The 19,121-nt window shown below is 50.3% G+C and overlaps 2 protein-coding genes across 4 annotated transcripts; both read right to left on the bottom strand.

Moving 5' to 3' along the window:
• Positions 1-5,391: 5,391 nt before the first annotated feature.
• HEXIM1 (HEXIM P-TEFb complex subunit 1) lies at positions 5,392-7,646 on the bottom strand. Its single transcript, XM_005896028.3, has one exon. It carries the CDS (start codon positions 6,929-6,931, stop codon positions 5,969-5,971), a length of 963 nt encoding a protein of 320 aa, XP_005896090.1. The 5' UTR covers positions 6,932-7,646; the 3' UTR covers positions 5,392-5,968.
• Positions 7,647-11,266: 3,620 nt separating this feature from the next.
• On the bottom strand, positions 11,267-18,783 carry ACBD4 (acyl-CoA binding domain containing 4). 3 transcript variants are annotated; one of them, XM_005896029.3, is made up of 12 exons: positions 18,614-18,783; positions 17,744-18,133; positions 17,541-17,639; positions 17,239-17,358; positions 16,839-16,959; positions 16,672-16,756; positions 16,280-16,400; positions 15,967-16,053; positions 15,588-15,658; positions 15,411-15,486; positions 14,591-14,730; positions 11,267-12,003 (listed from the first exon to the last, which is right to left on the bottom strand). In XM_005896029.3, exons 4-12 carry the CDS (start codon positions 17,324-17,326, stop codon positions 11,878-11,880), a joined length of 915 nt encoding a protein of 304 aa, XP_005896091.2. In that variant the 5' UTR covers positions 17,327-17,358; positions 17,541-17,639; positions 17,744-18,133; positions 18,614-18,783; the 3' UTR covers positions 11,267-11,877. The 3 variants fall into 3 exon arrangements, with proteins under 3 accessions (XP_005896091.2, XP_070246070.1, XP_070246071.1); XM_070389969.1 differs by lacking the exon at positions 18,614-18,783 and having other exon boundaries at positions 11,267-12,000; positions 17,744-18,463; XM_070389970.1 differs by lacking the exons at positions 15,967-16,053; positions 18,614-18,783 and having other exon boundaries at positions 17,744-18,476.
• Between the last annotated feature and the right edge of the window lie 338 nt (positions 18,784-19,121).

Genomic DNA, 19,121 nt, shown 5'->3' with positions numbered 1-19,121 from the left:
GGGAGCCTCCGTTTTGAAATTCCAAGTAATTGAAAGTCACTTCTGTGGATCCCAGATGACCCCCAAAATAGAAATTGCAGTTTTGAGCTACTTCATATGTGTGGTGTTTGAGGGAGTAGGGGAAACCTGCTTTGAAAAAAAAATAAAACAACCTTTTATTACAGTTGTAGCAGCAGCTTAAGGATTGAAGATTGATGTGAAATTTTTTTCTTGAATTGCAGATGAAACAATTTTGTTTCTTACTGCTTGAAATCTAAATTCAGAAAGATTCATAGTTCAGGGGTTGCTTAATGTTGCTAAAAAGTCAGGGAAAATTATGCCCAGGTAAAGTAGAGATAGTGACTGGGTAGTGAACTTTTATCTTTGAGAGTATCTTGTGGTGCAGCTCATGGCTGATCATGGTCAAATCGTTCCTAAGTATTTGGCCTTCATAGCAAAGTTTTTTCAGAGCTGAAGTCCTGTTTCTCCTATTAGTAATTTTTTAAGTTGTAAGAGTGACAACTCCAGAGCTTTAATTATGTTCTGTTTGTCCCTGGGATGTTCTTAGAGAAAGTCTTAGAATTGGATTGCCAAAACATAACGATCACCTTGGATACATTATTAATCTAAAATATGAGCCACTTATCCTAAATAAAGATTTAGTACACTTGATTCATGCTGTAGGTTGACTTGGCCTACCTCATATTCACTTTACACTCTTCAGATCAAGAGAAGATACCAGTTTGGAAAAGCTGACACTTAAGTTGGTAGGAGTTAAACAGTTCTAGCTGAAAGGGGCTTTAAAGCTTATCTTTGTGGTTCAGTTGTCAAGAATGTAATGATGGGGGATCTCAGACTTGTGATTCATCCTCCATTGTGAAGTAATCTAGTTAAACATTTGGAAGCTACTAAGGAGAGTACTCTGCCAGTTGCAGAAATTTTACTCATAAAGGGGAAAGCTTATTGTCTTTTGAGGATGACCCATATGCTTTTCCATTCCTCGATAAGAAAAGTTGGGAATAAAATCAGTTTGTTAATGGTCCCTTGGTTACCTACTGAACGAAACACAGGACTGGAAGTTAGGAACTCCAAGTTCTATTTCTGTGTGTGCTACCACAGACTTGGTTCACTTGGCCAGGAGCCAAGCCCTGAAGATGAGGCCAAACTGGTCATTTTGTTGCTGAGTCTATTGTTTGTCTAATGTTCAACCAGATCTTCAACTTCCTTCTCAGCTCTCCTGTTTGAGATGAGTTGCTTTGTGGTTTATGACAAATTCGACAAACTTTATATGCCTCAGTTTCTTAATTTGAAGTTGATATCAATGCAGCCTCCGTCATAAATACCTTGAATAACTACTCTAGTGGCTGTGTAAACATTTACTTGTTATAACTTAGTTATTTGGGAACCTTAGAACTTCTGCTTCAAAGGTTATTTGGAGCATTTGGGAGGCCTGCTTTCCCAAAGTGTGGCCTTGGTTGCCATGTTCCATCCAAGTAGTTTGAGCAAGGGTCAGTCTCTCAGGGTACCAAGCAGTTGTAACCTCAAGTCCTGAACGGCTTACATTCACCTAATGGCCAGCTCCTGGGGCTATTGGCTGTGTGTAACAGGATTCATTGACAGGAGTGATTCTTTGCAGCAGCCCTATTCAGGATGAAAATTCTTACTCCTGAACTATTTGATTTCCACATTTTTAAATTTTGTGTTTAGTCCTCATCATCCTCTTCTCTCTCTTGTCTCTTTTTAAGTTAAAATGTTTGCTGTTTTAAATACACTTTTAGTAAGCCCTAGAGAGGAAGGCAGAACTGACTTCTTCGACATTTCCTTCCGTCTTCTGGTTTGGTCTTCTGCCTTTGCCTGAATGTTGTCCTGGAGTTATCCAGGTATGCAGAAGTGTGTGCTAAAAGCAGACTTCAGAACTTCAAATTAATCTTCTCTGACACTCTGGAGGCTAGGACAAGTTCTACTGAGTAGCTTAAAAGAGCAGTAATGCTATCGTTTTCTCAAATTGTTGTGTATGGAACACTCTAGAGCTCTCACGTTTTCCTTCAGGAATATCATCTTTGCTCACTGTTGACCCAGAGTTGTTTTTTAACACTTCACAGTCGGTGGATGTATCAAATAGAATGTGTCTTCAGATGAGAGTTTACAATACTCTTCAAGTTTTCGTTCTTTTTGGAAAATGATAAGCCAACTATAACTGTTCTTGGTGCTGTGTCGAGGGAAAGAATCACACTAGCTATTTCAGAAGACTTACCAGCCATTTCTGGTAGCACCTCAACCATTTGAAAGAATTTCGAGGTGTGTAAAAATTTGTTAGTAAACTACTTGGATTATCCCTGCTGTTACCAGTGTTATATCATTTGTCATAATTGAATTGCCTCTCAGTAAAGCCCAGGAAAAACTTTATTTAGGAGGATTTGCAAGAGCTATGTTATTTATCTGCCTTTGTTTTTTCAACAAGAAATGAAATGATGCTGTAAGCTTTCCAACATTCAAAGACAACTGGGAGGAATTGGCAAAATATTGAATCTTTGCTTTCTAGACCATATATTTTGTCTTACAGATCCCACTCTTCCGGGCCTGAATTTGACATTTTCTTTTAGAAATTACTTTTCATTTCTAGCAACAGCCCTTTACACTTTACATGAGAAAAGATAGTAAAGTGGAATTTTATTACAATCTTGCTTGAGAAATGGGGGAAATAATTCTTGAAAACCAACAAACTCAGGTGTACCTAGGTACAAATATAGTACTCTTACTTTCGCCAGCTTTTCCATCACAGTTATATTTGTTTCTAGCTGTTGGTGTAAGTGGCCAGGGGACACCTATAATACATTACCAAATATTTGGCAGAACATTGGTTTTCTGAAGTAGACTATTTAGTTGTGGATTTTGCTTATTTCTGTAGATTTCTTTGATTTCTCTTTTGAATTCACCAGGATAAAGTATATTTATTTGCATTTCCCCAAGCAAAGGAGTTTTATTTTACTCTGAACAAAGTGAAAGTTAAAATACTGATCAAGTGGGCAATTGCTCTGGTCTTAAAAAGAACCAGTGATAATATCAATGATACCTTACTCTTGTATAGACTGTTTTCATGCTGTCTCTAATCCTTGCAGCAGTTATGTAATGTAGGCACAGCCCCATTTTGCTGATGAAGAATGAGGCTCTGAGAGTGTTAAGGCTTACACTGCTAGTATATATCAAAGGTAGAACTAGGAGCCTGGTGTTTTGACTCTTTAGTCTGGTCTAATTTTGTGTTTCCTCTCTTTAGAAAAAAACCTTGTCTATTTTTCTGAACTAAACCAATCTGAAACTCCCTGGCTTTCCCACTCAAGCAGAAATCAGGGCTCTATCTCCTGAGGGCCACTTTAGGTTATAGGCTAGCCCAAGAAAAGTTTTCCTTAGCTCAAAGGAGGATTAAGCTGCCCAGCCAGCTGTCTCCAAAGTTTGGGAAGTGCTTTGCCCTTGCTGGATACCCAGACCTCAGTAAAAGAGAACTACTGAAATTGCTAATGTGTAAGCATGATCTTTTGAACAGCTTATTTAAATTGTTTAGCAGAAATGGCTTTAGTGAATGGCTAGAGTGGACTTGAGGATCATTTGTCATGATCCTGGTAGTATAGGGAATTCGGAGTCTTCCCTCTGGCCCGGCAGCAGTATGCTAGTCAAGTGTTTCACCTAGAAAGTGTTGATAGAAAATTGAAATTTTGCAGAAACCTCATCATGCTAAGAACATTTTAAATGCAATAAATACCATAAAATGCAAGTGCCTTTGAAAGCAAAATTCAGAGTTGCCTATCTCAAGGTAAATCAAAGTAAATTATGACAATTACTTTAAATTTGTATAATTTGAGACTGGATTGAATGTATCTCCTAAAACATAACACTTTTTTTTTTCCCTGATGATCAGTGCACTACAAGTCTTTCTAAGACTAATAGGAAAACAAGATCTTTATACTTAAACCTATCTTATTAAGAGGAGGTTCTGAAATCAAGAGGCCATCGCTGCTGCATCCCATGTATGCAGTCAGAATGAGGCTCCTGCTTGTGCAGTGTAAAGCCAGAGGGCAGTGTTGCTGCTGTTCCAAGCAGCCGTTTCTGGGACTCCTGTATGACGTCATGGCAGAAGGAAAATTAAAAACACGAAAACTATTTCAAAATAGACTTTTAATGTAGTTTTTAGGCCAAAGGAAAAGCTGATCATACATTGTCTCCAGTGGACCATCTGCCAGAATAGGGCCACCTCAATCCAGCTTTGAAGGCCCTGAGTCAGTCTTAACCGCCATGATTTCCCTTGATTCATGGATTTGTGTATGCTTCTCACACATCATAAGGCACATTTCACTCTTGAAGTTCCCACCACCTCCACTATTTCATTTAGCTGCAAAAGCAAGCTTCCCAGTGGGAGTCTCCGCCCCCCACCCCTGCTCCCCCAAGGGTTCTTAATCTTCAAGGAGTTTGAGAATTTCATGATTCTCTAGAACCCTCTCTCCAGAAGTACCTACACATAATACAAGCCTACATACAATTCCATGGGGCTCACAGATTCGAAGGCCCCCTATGTTTCTGAGGAACCAGGTGAAAGAAGCCTTGTGCTAGTGATTTGAGCAATGCATTTGGTCTAGGGAAACGCAGAGGGCAGGTAAAGATGGGCTGGGTAACCATGATAACAGGAGGGAACAGTCAGTTTCAATTTTGACTTGGGGGCAGAAACGAATTCCCAGGGCCTCCTGCACTTTGAAGAGCAGAACTACTTAAGGACTAAGCAGCTATCAGCAGTTTAGAAGACTGAGAATAGGGGCTGTATAGGGATGGTGCAGGGCTCCCACTTGGCCCCCCCCCAAGGACTTAATTTAGCTCAAGCAGAAGCTTTACATTTTATTTGCAGTGAGGGGGCATTTCTAGTTTTAGTTTGAGTCTCATGGAAAGGTGGACAGCTCCTATTCCTTTTCTTGATATAGGGAGCACTTAAGTATTGGGCATTTAGAGTTAAGTCCTTGGACTGCTCCAAATGGTCATTTCCTCTATAAATATAATATTCCCTAGCTCTGAATATTTTAACATAAAGAGCTGCCTCACAACTGTTTATTCAACCATTGCTTGCACTAAGAAAGCAAGACAAGTGCCTTTCCCAGGCATCCAAGGACTCCTTCCAGCCTTACGGGAGGAGGGGGAAATTACTAAAAACCCACTTGTAGGAGTGAAATGAGGCTGTCAGTTGTCCAACCTGACAAATGGCCAAATTAGGTTTACATTTTTGTTAATAGACTTTTGAATGGCTATTGAGAAGCAGAATTAAATTTTAAGCTGCTGATCATAGTTACTTCCTACTCCCCAAACACCCAACACTGGTTTATTTCTCCAGCATCAAGAAAGAAAATGAAGGCACTAGAAAACAACACACTTAAGTATTGAAGATAATTAAATCTTTATATTTTGCTGGAACTATATATTGTAGCACACTAAAACCCATTCAAGGGAAAACGGGGCAAACTGAATAAGGTTTGTTTTTGAAAATGGACAAATTAAATGCTTCCTTTACCCCTCCCCCCAATGCAATCACATAAATCAGTATTTGAATTAGCTCTAGAAATCACACAAACTATGTTACATTTACAAATATTTATTATAACTAGAATGAATTTAATGGTTCTCAGATTTGGCCACCTTATAGCTCCATTTAAGGAGATTCTTAACAGAAAACTGCATTATAACCTGGTCAAGTTACTTACACATTAAAAAAGAAAAAAACTCCTAAAAAGGAAAACAAGGAAAGCAACCCTTCAGTTTCACATAATTAAAGAACAGGAGAAAGCACACAAGCTACATCATAGCTAAATTGACCGAACCAACCAAAGCCAGGGGGGATTTCTTTTCTGATTATGTGTCATAAAAAGGTCCACTGTCTTATATACACATGTATATAATGTTACATTCCATCACTGTAAAAAGTCCCCTTTGCCCCCTCCCCCGGAAAAGTTTCAGTCTAGTCTCCAAAGTTGGACAGCGGCGCTCGCTCCTGCTGCCGGTGCAGTTCGTTCTCCGTCAGCAGCTGGAGGTTTTCCGCGCGCAGCCGGTCCAGCTCCAGCTCCAGCTCCCGCACACGCGCGTCGTCGCCGTCCAGCCGCTGGCTTTCCAGCCGCAGCCGATTATTCTCGTCCTCCATACGCGAGAGGCACTTCTCCAGCTCTAGGTACTCTTTGATGAGCTCCTGCTTGCTCATGTTCTGCAGGCTCTCCGCGTGGTACCGCTCATAGGTCTCCGAGAAGTCCCGCTGCAGAAACTCGCTGCCGTCTCCTCCCATCCCGTCGCTGCCCCCATCCTCCTCGCCCGCTTCTTCCATAAAGTCCTCATCGCTGGTGTCGTCGGATTTGGCAGCGGCCCGTTTGGGATAGAGGCCGGTTTTAAGATCCGGCTCCTCCTGGTCGTGGTCATCCATGAGGAACTGCGTGGTGTTATAGGGAGCAACTGGCTGGCCCTTGGCGAACATCTCGGCTCGAATCCTCGAAGCTCGCAGGCTCTGTTTCTCATCGAACTTTTTCTTCTCCTCCCAGGTCAGCGTATAGTACGGTTTCCAAAGCCGCTTCTTCTTGGAGGGGCGTCTCCTATGTTTTTTCTTGCCCACCTGTCTCTGCTGCGGGGGAGCTCCGCCAGCGGACAAGTCGTCCCCATTCTGGCCCTTCTCACCCGCTTCCGGACAGCTGGATTCTGGGCAGACCTGGGTCTTAAGGGGAGACGGCTGGGGTTCCAGGCTCCCTTCCCCCCCGTGCCCTGGAGAGCCACCCGACTTGGGGGACGCTCTCGATTGCCACCTACTGTCTTCCTCCGGCACCCGCTCCTCCGCGCCTGGGGGGCGATCAGGGTTCCGTTCTTCATGGACAGCAACAGCACCTGTACAGTTGCTAGTTTGAGGCTGGTGCTGAAACTCTGACAAGAGTGGCTCGGCCATTGCTAATAGAATCTTCTTCTCGAAGTTTGAAGAATGTTGGCTGTAAGTCCTTAAGGAAAAAAAGGTTTGCTTTTCTCTGCAAAAATGTCCAACACAGTCCTCTTCGGTCTGTAATTCCTGCAGTGATGCCTTTAGCCAGTCCTTCTGTCAGCAAACTCCAATTGCAATTTGGGGGCGCTCAAGTCAATAAAGGGTTAAGCGCCCAGAGCGCGGCTAGATAGCGGGTCCAAGGGGGTGCAGCAGCAGGAACAGTACGTAATGTGCAGAGGGGGTGGGCTTCAAGCCTTCCCGCAGACCGCCCCCGCGATCGAGAAGTTGGTGGGCAAAAAGATTAGGTTAAATCCAATGGGTTAAACCCAGCCCCGAAGGGGTTAAAACTACCCGATGACGCTGACTCCAAGGGGCCGGATCCACAAAGGGTTAAATCCCCTGCCGCAGAGCCCACAGGGGGTTAAAGTCCCAAAGCCACCTCCTCCCACTTCCACGGGTGTCGCTCCAAGCCGAGCTCCCCGTTCCCTAGGCCCGGCCGGAGCCTCAGCCGAGGACAGACAAACTCATCTCCCCTTTGGCTCGATGCTCTCTGCTCAGCTCAGTTCTCCTCCGCCTCCTCCTCTTTTTCCTCCCTCCCTTCTCCCCCTTCCGACAGCTCCTCTTCCGCCTCCTCCCCCAACTTCCCCTCCCAACCTGCCTCTCCACCTGCCAACTTCCAACTGCTGCCTCCCAACCCTCTGCGCCCCTTTTATATAGAAGCCGGTCCGCCCCGCCCATGCGCATGCGTGACTGAGTCCCCATCGCAGGAAGATGGGAGTCGTAGTTCCCATCTTTCAGGCCCGCCGTCCTCGCGCGCCGTGCGACGTAGCCAATCCCAGGACGCGTAGGGGGCGTTTTCCGGGCCGCCTCCTTCCATCGCTTATCCCTCGCTAGAGAAACGTGAGAGCCCATTGGTCAAAAGGCACACGTCTCGCCGAGGAAGGAAGGCCAATCGCAGAGAAGATGGGGCGGGTTCTGGACCATACCATTCTGCTTCAGGAATACAAGAAGATTCGATGGCCTGTGAGGGCCTGCACAGAATATTTTTATGAAAAGGTGCGTCTTAAAGGTTATTATCCTATTCTTTTCTCAGCGGAAAGGTTCTGAAGATCACAAACATTTGTTAACTTAAGCGAGAATGGTTTACCCCTAAAAAGTAGTCCCTAAAGTGTAAACGAGTATTTAATTCTGTAAATAGAGATGTTGATCCATGGCTATTAATTCTCGATTCTTAAGATTACAAGAATGGCTTCAAGGTGTTGATTAGTGACTGGGATTGACGTTTGCGGAAGGATATTGCGAACACTTTTTTTTTTGTTTAAAAAAAAAGCGCATGAAGAGGTAAACAAATGAAGAATAAAAAGTGCCGCCTTAAAGGGACAGTGTGACTGCCTTACGGCAGCAACCTCTGACTAGGCCTCGGAAGATGAGAAAGCAGGTTCGAGTCCCGGGTGACGTCCACTCCCGGACTACGCTGGGACCCTTAGCGGAAAGTGGCGGAGTCCCAGGCCCAGCGTAGTTTTTCACGGCCGCCCCCGCCCAGGGGCCAGTGCAAAATGGTGGGCCGTGGCTGATTTCTCTCGTCGGCGCCGGAAAGTGCTGGGTGTGCGCCCTGGGATCCCCCGAGACCCCGGGATGTAAGGCCTCGCTTCCCTTCTCCCTTACCGGGCCTCAGCTTCTATCGAAGAAAATGGCCTCCTGGGGCCCTCTTGGTCTGTGCAGTTGGGAATCGACCATGAAATTTTCCTGAGCCTGGATGGGAGTCCAGGGCAGCGGATGAGCCTCTTTGTTGGGGGAGGGGTTTGAAATTAATCCTGAGTTGAAATAATCAACCCTGGCTACTCGAGAGAGAAGTCACAGACTGGAAAGAATCACCCACTGAGGCTCTTCCTCGTCAGTGGACGCTGGGCAACACCGGCAGGGAGGCAAGAGCCAGAGGCTTCCCTGAGGAGGAAACCTTGCCCAGAAATGGGGGCAGAGGGATTCTGGCCCAGAACTGTGGGACAGATTCATGGGGGACGGGGAGGGGGTAGGGCGGCGCGCTACATAACTCTCCTTGTGAAAATTCTCCAGATTCCAGGCTTCCGCCCAAAGGACAGGGGCTGAGGGCCAGGAGTAGCCGAAACCCTCCACTCAAATCACTTAGGTCTACAATCTTTCATGCTGCAGTCCATGGGGTCGCAGAGTCGGACACTACTGAGCGACCGAACTGAACTGAAAATCTTACTGTAATCTCAGTTTTTCCCATTTGCCACACACCGTGACTCCTGTTTCTTCATCAACAGCCCTGTCTTATATTCCAGCCGCTTTCCACCGCACAGCGTTCCTTTGCACACAGAACCATTTGCTCCTCCACAGCCCAGTGAGTTAGGCAGGGTAGGGATTCTTGTCTCCATTTTAGAGATAAGGAATCTCTGAAGCTCAGAAATTAAGTGACTTGTCCAAGGTCACATGACAATTAAGTGACACTTTCGGCTAAAGCGAAGGTCTCTGTGACTCCGTGCTGTTTTTCTATCACAAACACAAAAGTCCCTTTTTTTGTAAGAACTCTGGATTTAGTTCCTTTCCATCTGCAACACTTTCAGCCAACTTCTGGCCCTCTTTTTCTTTCCTTTTTTTTTTTTTTTTTTGCCTCACCTGGAGGCATGTGGGATCTTAGTTCCCCCACTAAGGAAAGAACCCGGCTCCCTACAATGGAAACAGTCTTAACCGATGGACCGTCAGGTTAATCTCACATTGGATAAGAAGGCACAATGGTGAGTAAAATTTCATCCGTGCTACTCAAGGACTGTGTAGAGAGGCCATCAAACCTACGGTAAGCCAAAATGGCAGATGATGAAAATCCTGATAGGAGCTTGTGAGCCAGCTTGCTTAGGAGTTAAGAATTGTGGACATGTTTCATGGAGGAGGTGACTTCGTGGCTGTCTAAAACACGAAGCATTTTCAGGCAGAGTGGCATGAGCAGGACATTTATGACGAGTAGGCGTCTTGTCCCAAGACAGGACTTGTCTGGGGATTCAGGAGTGGTTTTGTGGGGAAGTGGTCATGGGCATGCCCAGAGGGAGAGGCAAGCAAGAGTGACCCTGAGGCACATCCAGATGTTTTGAGATGGAACATCCTAGCCTGTCTTCCCTGAGAACTCAGGTCTTTCTGAAAACCTGCCCCTCTCGTGTGCTGCTTCATCAGTCATGCAAGAAGCTTCGCAGGAGCAAGAGCTTCTCCTCAACAGTGGGAGTTCCCTGAGGAAAAGTTTTTGGAGAGAACTCGACTGGGAGTCAGAGACCTCAAAACTGTTACATTTTCAGACTCCAAAGGACTCCTGGGTACCCTCAGTTGGGATTTGGAAGGTACAACTGAGCCCAGCCTCAGTCTATTGGTTTCAGCTGTATGGGCTCATTTGTTCTACTAGGGGAGGAGTGGTCAAACTGACAGGTTGTGGAATTCCAGAATTCTATGAAACAAGAGGCCACGCACCTTGATATTAGGTAGGCATTTTGTCATTAATGTCCTGGTCATCAATCCCCAGGACTGCCTTATGGTGAAAAGGTCTTCATCGCTATTTCACAAACAAGGCAACCTAGGATCAGAGCAGAGTCCTGCCCAAGTCACACTGCGAGTATGCCCAAGTGGTGGCGCTGGCTTCCGCTTACATCCCCAGCACCAGTTTGGCCCCTCTTCCTTTGCCCTCCAGTTGTTCATCCCTAACACAGGGATTAACTCAAAATTTCGTAGCCCCAGCAGCCAGCGGCTCCTAGAGGTCTCTGCTCAGTTTGGCACTGGACCCACCCCGACGGGAGCCGCGGGGACGACGCTCCCGCCGTCCTTGGCTTTCCAGAAAGTTCCCTGGGAAAGCCCGAGCGCAGAGGTCACAAGGCGAGAGCAGCTGAGGAGGGGGAAGCGGGCAGTGGGCACTTCCGGGGCCCAGATCGCGGCCCCCGACCCTACGCCGGGCGCGCGGAGCAGGGAGTAGCCGCCCTTCCCTTCGGGCGGGAACGGAGCCTGGGCCCGAGCCCGCCGTACTCCTCTCCTCCCGCCGCCCCTGGCTCGCAGCTTTCCCCCCCACAGTCCCCACCCACGACGGGGCAGGGGGCGGGGCCCCGCCCAGGGCGCCCCCAGCAGCCGCTCCGCCTCTCCTGCAGACCAGGGGCTGTTCCCTCCACTAGCCTGGGGAGGGGGAAATGCTCCCTCTGGAACGCCGACCGCTGGCGTCTTGGGGCCGTCCACGGCAGCGGGGAAGGGGTCACAGAAGGGACCTGAACCTCCCGCGTCCCGGACGCGCTTTCCGCCTCACTCCGTGGCAGCCCAGACGGCAGAAGATGAAGGTTTTATTTGGTGAAACTCTTTTCTAAGTGCATCTTTAGTGAGGACGTCCTGAGTATTTCTGCGGGTAGGGCGGCCAGCCAAAAGGAGCTGACTGCCCTCCCCCGGGGCCAGCTCTCCGCCTTTCCCCAACTCGGTCGAGCCTCCTGGCCTCCCTCCCACAGCCCGCCAGCCAATCACTCTTCCAGGGCCCGGCCGAAGTCCCAACTTGCCCAAGAGCTGAGCCTCCTCGGGGAGGCTGGCTTGGGAGAGGAGTCACGTGACTCAGAGGGTGAGGAGGGCAGAGGCTGAGACCCGGTAGCTCCGCCCCTGGATCACCCGCCCACCCCGAACTGGGGACTTGCTCCATTAGGGCAGTCTCCCCAGGGAGCCTGAGGTGGTCGAGGGGGAAAGGAGGGACAGTCCCTGTGGAGCTGCAGGAAGAGTAGGGTCCTATCTGGCCCCCACACGAGGAGAGGGGTATCAAGGCGAACGCTATTTGGGGACGGGAAGCCGGGGGCGGTTAATGCTGTTCCCCTAACCCCTAGGAAGGCTCAGGGCACTGCAGAACACAGGGTTCATAGCCTCCTGTTGGCTGCAGACTCCTCCACCGAGAGTCACCTCTTCTGGGTCCGAAACTGTCGGAAGAGCCACTGGACGATGAAGGGCCACAGGAGGAAGAAGATCAGTGTGGGGCCGGAAAGCCTGAGGGGCCGAGGCCTGGCACTGGGTGGGGGCATCTGCTGCCAAGAGGAGAGAGTCAGGCGCCAGCCCAGGCCTCAGCTCAGGCTAGGCCCTCCTTAGGCACCTGCTTCCAGAACTCAAGTGGGAGCTGCTACTTCCCTTTCCCCAGTCTGAAGATTGGGACTCCTGGTTTGTCCCTGAAACACTGAGCCCCAACTCCCTCCCCTATCTTCCTCCCACAGCAATTCAAGGTGCCAAAAAGAGTGGAGGAACTGGCTCCAACGTCGTCTCCTCTGGGCCACAAAGCCTGATATGGCCTGAAGACCCCATATTGTAAAGGATGTGCCACATTTCCAATGAAGACCCAGGGTGTTCAGATTTTAGTTTCTAAATCCCATTATCTGTTGAAAGGAAGCAAGGCTCCTTGGAGAAGTGGCAGATTTCAGGTCTGGAGCAGGGAAGGTGGAATTGAATGTGGGATGTCTTATACCAAGAAGTGAGGAAGCTGTTAAGGATTAATGAGATCATGTTACAAGAACCTAGGACCCAGCTAGAAAGGGAGGGTCTTACCAAAGTTGTGACAGTCTGGGCATCAAAAAGAACGATATGATTGCAGTTGACTGAAATACTGAGTCTTTAAAGTCCATAAATTCATAGAAGAGTAAGTTGGAAATTTATCACCACTGAGGTGGCTTTTAAATCAACTCCTTACTTTAAAAATAGATAAGTAAAGAGAAAGAATTAAGCACATATTCTACCCTTCCATAAGGCACCATATTTCAGGGAAATCCTAGATGGTCAGGGAAACTCTACAGAAAAATGCCAGCTAATAAATGTTAAAGGAATCATAGAAAAGTCCACATTTTTGCAACCATTAACTAAATTATGGATCCAAGCAAGGATTATCTATCATTTGTCAAAAGCTGTGTATCAAATGGGGCTGATGGGGAACTGGGACATTCCCTGGCTCCAACTGGTGGAATCAGACTATCACCCCTTCATCCCTGCTGTGATCCTCACTAGGGATATTCATGGTAGGACATCCAGTTATGTGTCTTGATGTGAAGAAAGAATATCACCTCTGATGTAATCGGGTCATGTCATCTAGCCACAGGGCTGTCATGAGACTCCAGAAGTGGTACAGTCTACAGGACTACTGACCAGTCTCATCACCAAGTCACTAGCAAGGAAGAGGGACTGGTCTAGACTAACAGAGTCTTAAGGACAGAGGCTCCTGGCCTGGACAGACAGGGAAGCTGGAAAAGACGATTGGAATCTGGACTGTATTTGACTGTTGGCTCAGACAGTAAAGCGTCTACCTACAATGCAGGAGATCTGGGTTTGATCCCTGGGTCGGGAACATCCCCTGGAGAAGGAAATGGCAACCCACTCCAGTATTCTTGCCTGGAAAATCCCATGGATGGAGGAGCCTGGTAGGGTACAGTCCATGGGGTCGCAAAGAGTCGGACACGACTGAGTGACTTCACTTTGTGTTTTTGGTGATATGAAGGAATTGTGGTGTGCAATAAAATGTTTTTGCTAGGTAGTAGAGTGTTCTTATTTTCAGAGATTCAAGTCCAGGTATCTCAGCGTGGAAATATTCAGCATATAAAATTAGTAAAAGGTAAATAAAAAATATTAGTAAAACCTTGGCGAGGCGGGGGGAGTGTTGAAATGTTAGCCACTGTGGATCTGAGGAAATTCCTACCAATTCCTCTGTGCCAAGGGGACAAAGGGTCACCTGAGTGATTCCTTCATATCCAGGACTTCAGCTGTCCCCTGTCCCCACAGCTCCAGGCTTCACAAGAACCGACTCATTCAGAGTTAACGGTGGATACCAGCTTTGGAGGGAGATACAAGTGGGACCACTCCCAGCTCCATCACTTAATAATAATGCTAATAGTAACAATGAGCCCCATTCAGAAGCACCTACATGCATTATCTCACCTAATCCTCACAGCAGCTCTGTGGGGTTCTTCCAGGCTGTGTGAGTTCCTTCCAGGCCCTGAGGTAAGTTATTCAACCTCTCAGAGCTTTAGTTTCCTCATTTGTAAAAGGGGAATGAAAAGAAAACCTATTTCATTGCTGTTTGTGTGTGTGTGTGTGGATAAAATGAGGTAATGTAGGTAATATGTTTGGCACACTGCCGGGGCTCCGGAAATGGCTGCTCTTATTTATTTTGCAGAAGCAGAGGTGTCAGGGGCAAGCAGATCTAGAAGTCGGGAGGAGGAGTGAGGGGTGCAAGGGCTGAATGTGAGGGGAGGGGAGGGGAAGACAGTAAGTCTGGGAACAGAAGAAGTCCTGACAGAGGGCCAATAGGGACCCCCTCCCAGCCCCAGTGCAAAGAGCAGACAGGTTCTGGCCCCTCCAACTGTTGGAATTCCCTCTGTCCTCGGTTTCCCTTCTGGCACGGGGTGGGGTTAAAAGCAGGAAAGGTGGGCTTCTCCCACTCTCCCTTCCAGGTAGGAAGCACTTTAGACCCCCTGACTTCCTGGCCTGACCCATAAGCCACACCATTCTCTGGAGAAGGCAGAAGTGTGGGCAGGTAGAGACGGGGGGACAAAGAAGTGGCTGGCTGAGGAGTGCAGCACAGAGACCCTCAAAATTCTGCCCCAATCTTGCCCTGGACCTTCGGAAGGGGCTCACCTGCTCAGGGGGCATAGGCATGCTCTCCAGGCTCTGCAGCCTCCCCTGGACGTCCCGCATACTCTCCTGCAGCGCGCGGACTGTCCCCACCAGCCACGAGTCCAATTCCTGGGGCCCCAGCAGGGGGCCTTCCAATCTCCCTGCAGAGCACAGACACACAGGAAAGGGGACGCAGGAAGCAACTCAGCTCGGGGCAGGGCCAGGGAGGAGTCAGTAGAATGCCATCCCTTGTGCCCAGTGTGAGTCTATAAAGTCCATGCATGCAGCTAATGGACTGCCAGGGGTTCGAACCCCAGCACTACCACTTAGCTCTGTGGCTCTGGGCAAGTCAGTAACTTCTCTAAGCCTCGTTTGTCATCTGAAAATCATGTCCTCTCCCTCACAGGGCTGCTTGCTCTGAGGAATAAAGGAGATAATATTTATGAAAGTGCCTCTTACAGGACATGGGACATTGGAAGTTAGGAAGAGATAAGGGAGAACTCAACTCGTCGTCCTTGGAGAGTCCCAAATGGGAGACCCCGAGAGAAAGGATGACTCCCAAAGCCACGCAGCTGTAGATGAGAGAACTGGTCTAGGAGTTCTACCCCAGCTGCCCTGACTTAGTGCCAGCAAAGGGCACAGGCTCCTGGTGGCCCTTGGAGAGGAGGCCAGGCAGGGACTTTGCTCCTCCAGGCCAGTGTCTGGCTTTTGGCAACCCTTCCTGGGCAGAGGCTGCTCTCTCTAGTGCCCAGTGCTGGACTTTCTCCTCTGCCCATGAAGGCAGCCAGGGGAAGGCCCCAGGCACTGGAACCATGGGGCAAAGGGTCGGATAGGGGCTCACCTTTCTCTGCAGGAGGCTCGGGGCTGTTTCTGGTGTCATTTTCTCCTCCCAGGGCGCCCCTTTGCTCTTCCCCAACCTGCAGAGAAGAGTCACAAAGTCCACGGAGGGGAGGGTGGTGGTGGGAGCAGCCAGGGCCCAGTGGGATGGGGAAAGGGAGGGGATGGGAGTGGGTCTCACCAGCTCAGGCTCCAGCTGCTCCACAGAATCACAGAAAACTTCAGAGTCCTGGTCCCTGGGTGGCTGGGATTCTGAGGAGGAGGGAAGTCGGGGCAAGTGGCAGGAGGGAAGCCATGGAAGGAGGGGAAGGGTGTGCACCTGGGCAGAGGCACCTGTTTAGGGGACCCTCAAGATGCTACCATAAGAGGCACAGATGGGTCCCTGAGAGGAAAGGGATCCCAGAACCTGCCCCTGGCCTTTGGGAGCACAGGGGGTCTCAGTGTCTGTGGGCATGAGGTGTGACAGGCACAGCGCAGCATCTAGCCTGCTCCCCTCCATGCTGCCTGGAGGTCCTCCCACCTCTGGCCTGGCCGTCTGCCCCTCCCCCCCAGACACTGACCTAGACTTGGGGGTGCTGGTTCCTTAGGGAGGCAGGGAGGCTCTGGGGCAGCCTCAGCATCTCCATTCAGTACCTGCTCTTTCCAACCTGCAGAGACACAGCACCCAGAGGTGGGGCTGGGAAGAGATCAGGCCCCTGCTCCCCATCCTCATCTAGCCAGGGATTCTGTCTGAGACCCACCCCATCGGGGCACTAGCTGGGGTCCTTACAGGAACATTTCTAGAGCCCTCTGCCTCCAGGCTTCCCTCCAATTGAGCAGCCCCCTAAGACAGTTCCATCAGCCTTAGTGGAGCTCCCAGCCTGGGGGCCTGACCTGTGACCCTTCTCAGGAATGTCTCCGGGGGCCTCGGCATGTCAGGGATCACCTGGTACAGGGGCTCGAAGTAACCAAACATGTCCTCTGCCACCTCGCCCAGGGGCACTGTGTTGATCACCTGTGCGGGAGGGGGTCTAATGGGGAAAGGCTGGCCCTTCCCACCACTGCCCTCCTACCCCCTTGAGCTGGGCCGCCTCCGCCCTGCTGCTGCCATCATATCCCTCCACCTTGTGCCCAGTCAGGACCCAGAGTCAGGCAGGGGCAGGGGGACAACTTGAAGGTGGAATTCCCATAGGTGTATCAACGTGCAGGAAACGTGATGGGCAAAGTGGGGCGGGTCACCTGGCTGAGACCTTGGGCACAGGGAGGAGCCTGCAGCCTCTCCCTACCTTCTGTGCCACCAGCTTCATCTCGGTAATGTAGGCGGACATGGCCTCCTCCCTGCTCATCTGGCCCAGGCTGTTCCAGGCTTCCCTGGGGGTGGGGTGGGGGGCGGAGGGCTGTGAAAGGCTGATTGACAGCTGAGGCTTGTTTGCCCAGCTGATGGGAAGCTCACCATTTGTAACGTCCGATAGGGTCCCAGAACCCAGGCTGGGGGATGAGGCAGGGCCCCATGGTAGCCTGCTTGTAGTAGCTGTAGAACCGCAGCATCTCTTCGTAGGAGGGGCGGTAAGAGCCTGGGCAAAAGTTGAGAAGTGGAGGGGGACAGTATCACTCCCAGCTCCAGGAGGATAGAGGCGGGAGGAGAACCACCCTTGGCGGGGTGGTGAAGGGTCTCTCTTGGTGGGGGCAGAGATGGTGAAGGGTCTCACTCAAGATAGACAGGGTAGGTGGCAGAGGGGAACCCCAGGACAACACATTTAGGGACTTGTCTGCAAAAGCTGCCAGGATCAGGGTCTCCTGGGAGGCAGACCCTGGTCATCTGAACCCCCAAATGAGGGTCCCCGTGCCCTCACCGTTCTTAGGCAAGTTCTGAATGACGCTGACTGCGGCCTGGAACTGTTTCTGACAGTCTGGTTCTGGACTTTCATTTTCGATACCCATCTCCAGCCCTGGGACCCTATTTATGGGCGATTCTGCAAGAACAAAGCTGTGGGTGAACAGTTTTCAGGTTCCTCCACCACCCACCCCCCTCCCTGGCACATGCCTCTGTAAGCCACTGGTCCACTTTCCAGAGGGGCAAACCAAGCTCTTTAGAGGCCTGAGTGAGATGACCCGGGAGGTCAGAAGCTAAGACTGAGGAGACTCCTTTTCCTACCCCAAGGCAGCGTGGGTGTGACCAGGGTGACTGAGAGGGCCTCCGTGTGTGGGCCAGGTGGCAAGGGTCGCGGTGTCTCTAGATGCACATCTTCGACTCCTAGACAGGTGAACCGGCAAGCCGAGAGGAGTCAGGGCGGGGCGAGCAGTCTCCCACCCCAGCCTCCCACACCCCGGCTCAGCCTCTCGGCGCCCAGCACTCACCCTCAGGGCCCACTGCCCGGACACCTAGGTTCCCTCTTGTCACTAGTCGGAGGCTTCCTACCGACCTCCGGGCCGGGATGGGGACGCGAGGCAAGAGGGAAAACTTACGCCAATCAGAGAACCCGTTTCAAATTTCTTTTATACCACAACCACTCAGCGCGGCCCTTTCAAGATTATGCAAATAGTTTAGTGGTGCCTCTCCAGATCAGGCGGGGCGAATCCGCGGGTTGGCTCCCCAGTCCTGAACGGCCAGAGGCAGGAGAAAGCGCCCCCTGGTGGACGTCGTGAAATGACGCTGTCTCTTGCTCCCCCTGGTGGAAACTGCGTAGTCAGCTGAACCCAGGCCGCGCAGATTCGAGCCACTCTATTCAGCCCTTCACTTACCAGACCCTGGGGATAAAACGGGAATCAGCTCTTGAGATCAAGGGTTCTGCAGATGGGATATGGGAGCAGAGTTTTGGAAGGCTTAAGAGTAAGCCAGGAGAAGAACGAGGAAGGTCATTCCTGGAGGAAGGAATTGCAAGATCAAAAGTACAGAGGAGAAGACTAGATATTCATAAGGAATATCCAGAGAGGATATTCTTGGAGACGCAAGCCAGTAAGGACGCAATCTCCAGGTCAGGGCTACCTGAAAATGGAGTAAAGCAGTAGGTGGCAAATCTAAGTCCTGATAAACTGTTTTATCTTTGGGATGCCATGCTCCCGGCCGCCGCCGAGTGGCGGTGTGCACCCAGCTCTCCGCCCCCCACCCAGGGCAACTTGCTGAAGAGGCAGATCACATTACACCCCTTGCGCACAAATACGCTGGTGGTTTCTTATGTAGTAAGTGCACGCATGACACGGTCACCAGAACCCGTAGTCGACGCTAACCCACATGTCGATGTCAAGGACATCCACGCGACGTGCGGTGGCTGTCCCGGGACGATCAAACGCCCAGTGCGGGGTGTCGACCGACCCAAGCGTCCATTCCCAGGTTCTGCCGGGGACTCATCCCCGGAAGAACCAGTCAGCTTCGAGTCTTCTACCCCTCGGGGCGGCAACTGGCCGGGCGCGGAGAGGGTTAATCCTATGACGTCATAGCCAGAGCCTTCTTCCTTCCCTACCTTCAGTCAGTTCCCGCCCCGCCTTAACCCTCCCGTTCGGGCTTCCCTGCCTCCCAGTTCAGCTCCTAGGCCCGGGACTAGCCGGCCGGCGGACCCGATCCCCTCTGAGACCTCGGTCAGGACGGGGAGGGGGAGGTGAAAGGGATCCTGAGTCCGCACTGAGCCCAGGTCCGGGGAAAGGAGAGGGTGTCTTCGCGAGACAGCAGCCCTCTCCCTCTCCGAAGCCTCCCCCAGCACCAAGGGGGCTCCGCATAGGGCCGGGATCACAGGACCGC

Source organism: Bos mutus, chromosome 19, assembly GCF_027580195.1.
Source record: "Bos mutus isolate GX-2022 chromosome 19, NWIPB_WYAK_1.1, whole genome shotgun sequence".
NCBI lineage: Eukaryota > Metazoa > Chordata > Mammalia > Artiodactyla > Bovidae > Bos > Bos mutus.
The sequence above is the reverse complement of the archived record's forward strand: the minus strand, read 5'-3'. Positions and strand labels throughout refer to the sequence as shown.

Bases quoted from the DNA above. Each gene is read 5' to 3' on its own strand.
- HEXIM1 (XM_005896028.3), bottom strand. From the start codon at position 6,931: ATGGCCGAGCCACTCTTGTCAGAGTTTCAGCACCAGCCTCAAACTAGC.
- ACBD4 (XM_005896029.3), bottom strand. From the start codon at position 17,326: ATGGGTATCGAAAATGAAAGTCCAGAACCAGACTGTCAGAAACAGTTC. The intron at 15,487-15,587 runs GTGAGACCCACT...TCTTCTCTGCAG, and splicing joins AGCAGCTGGAGCCTGAGCTG to GTTGGGGAAGAGCAAAGGGG. The intron at 14,731-15,410 runs GTGAGCCCCTAT...TGTGCTCTGCAG, and splicing joins CGAGCCTCCTGCAGAGAAAG to GGAGATTGGAAGGCCCCCTG.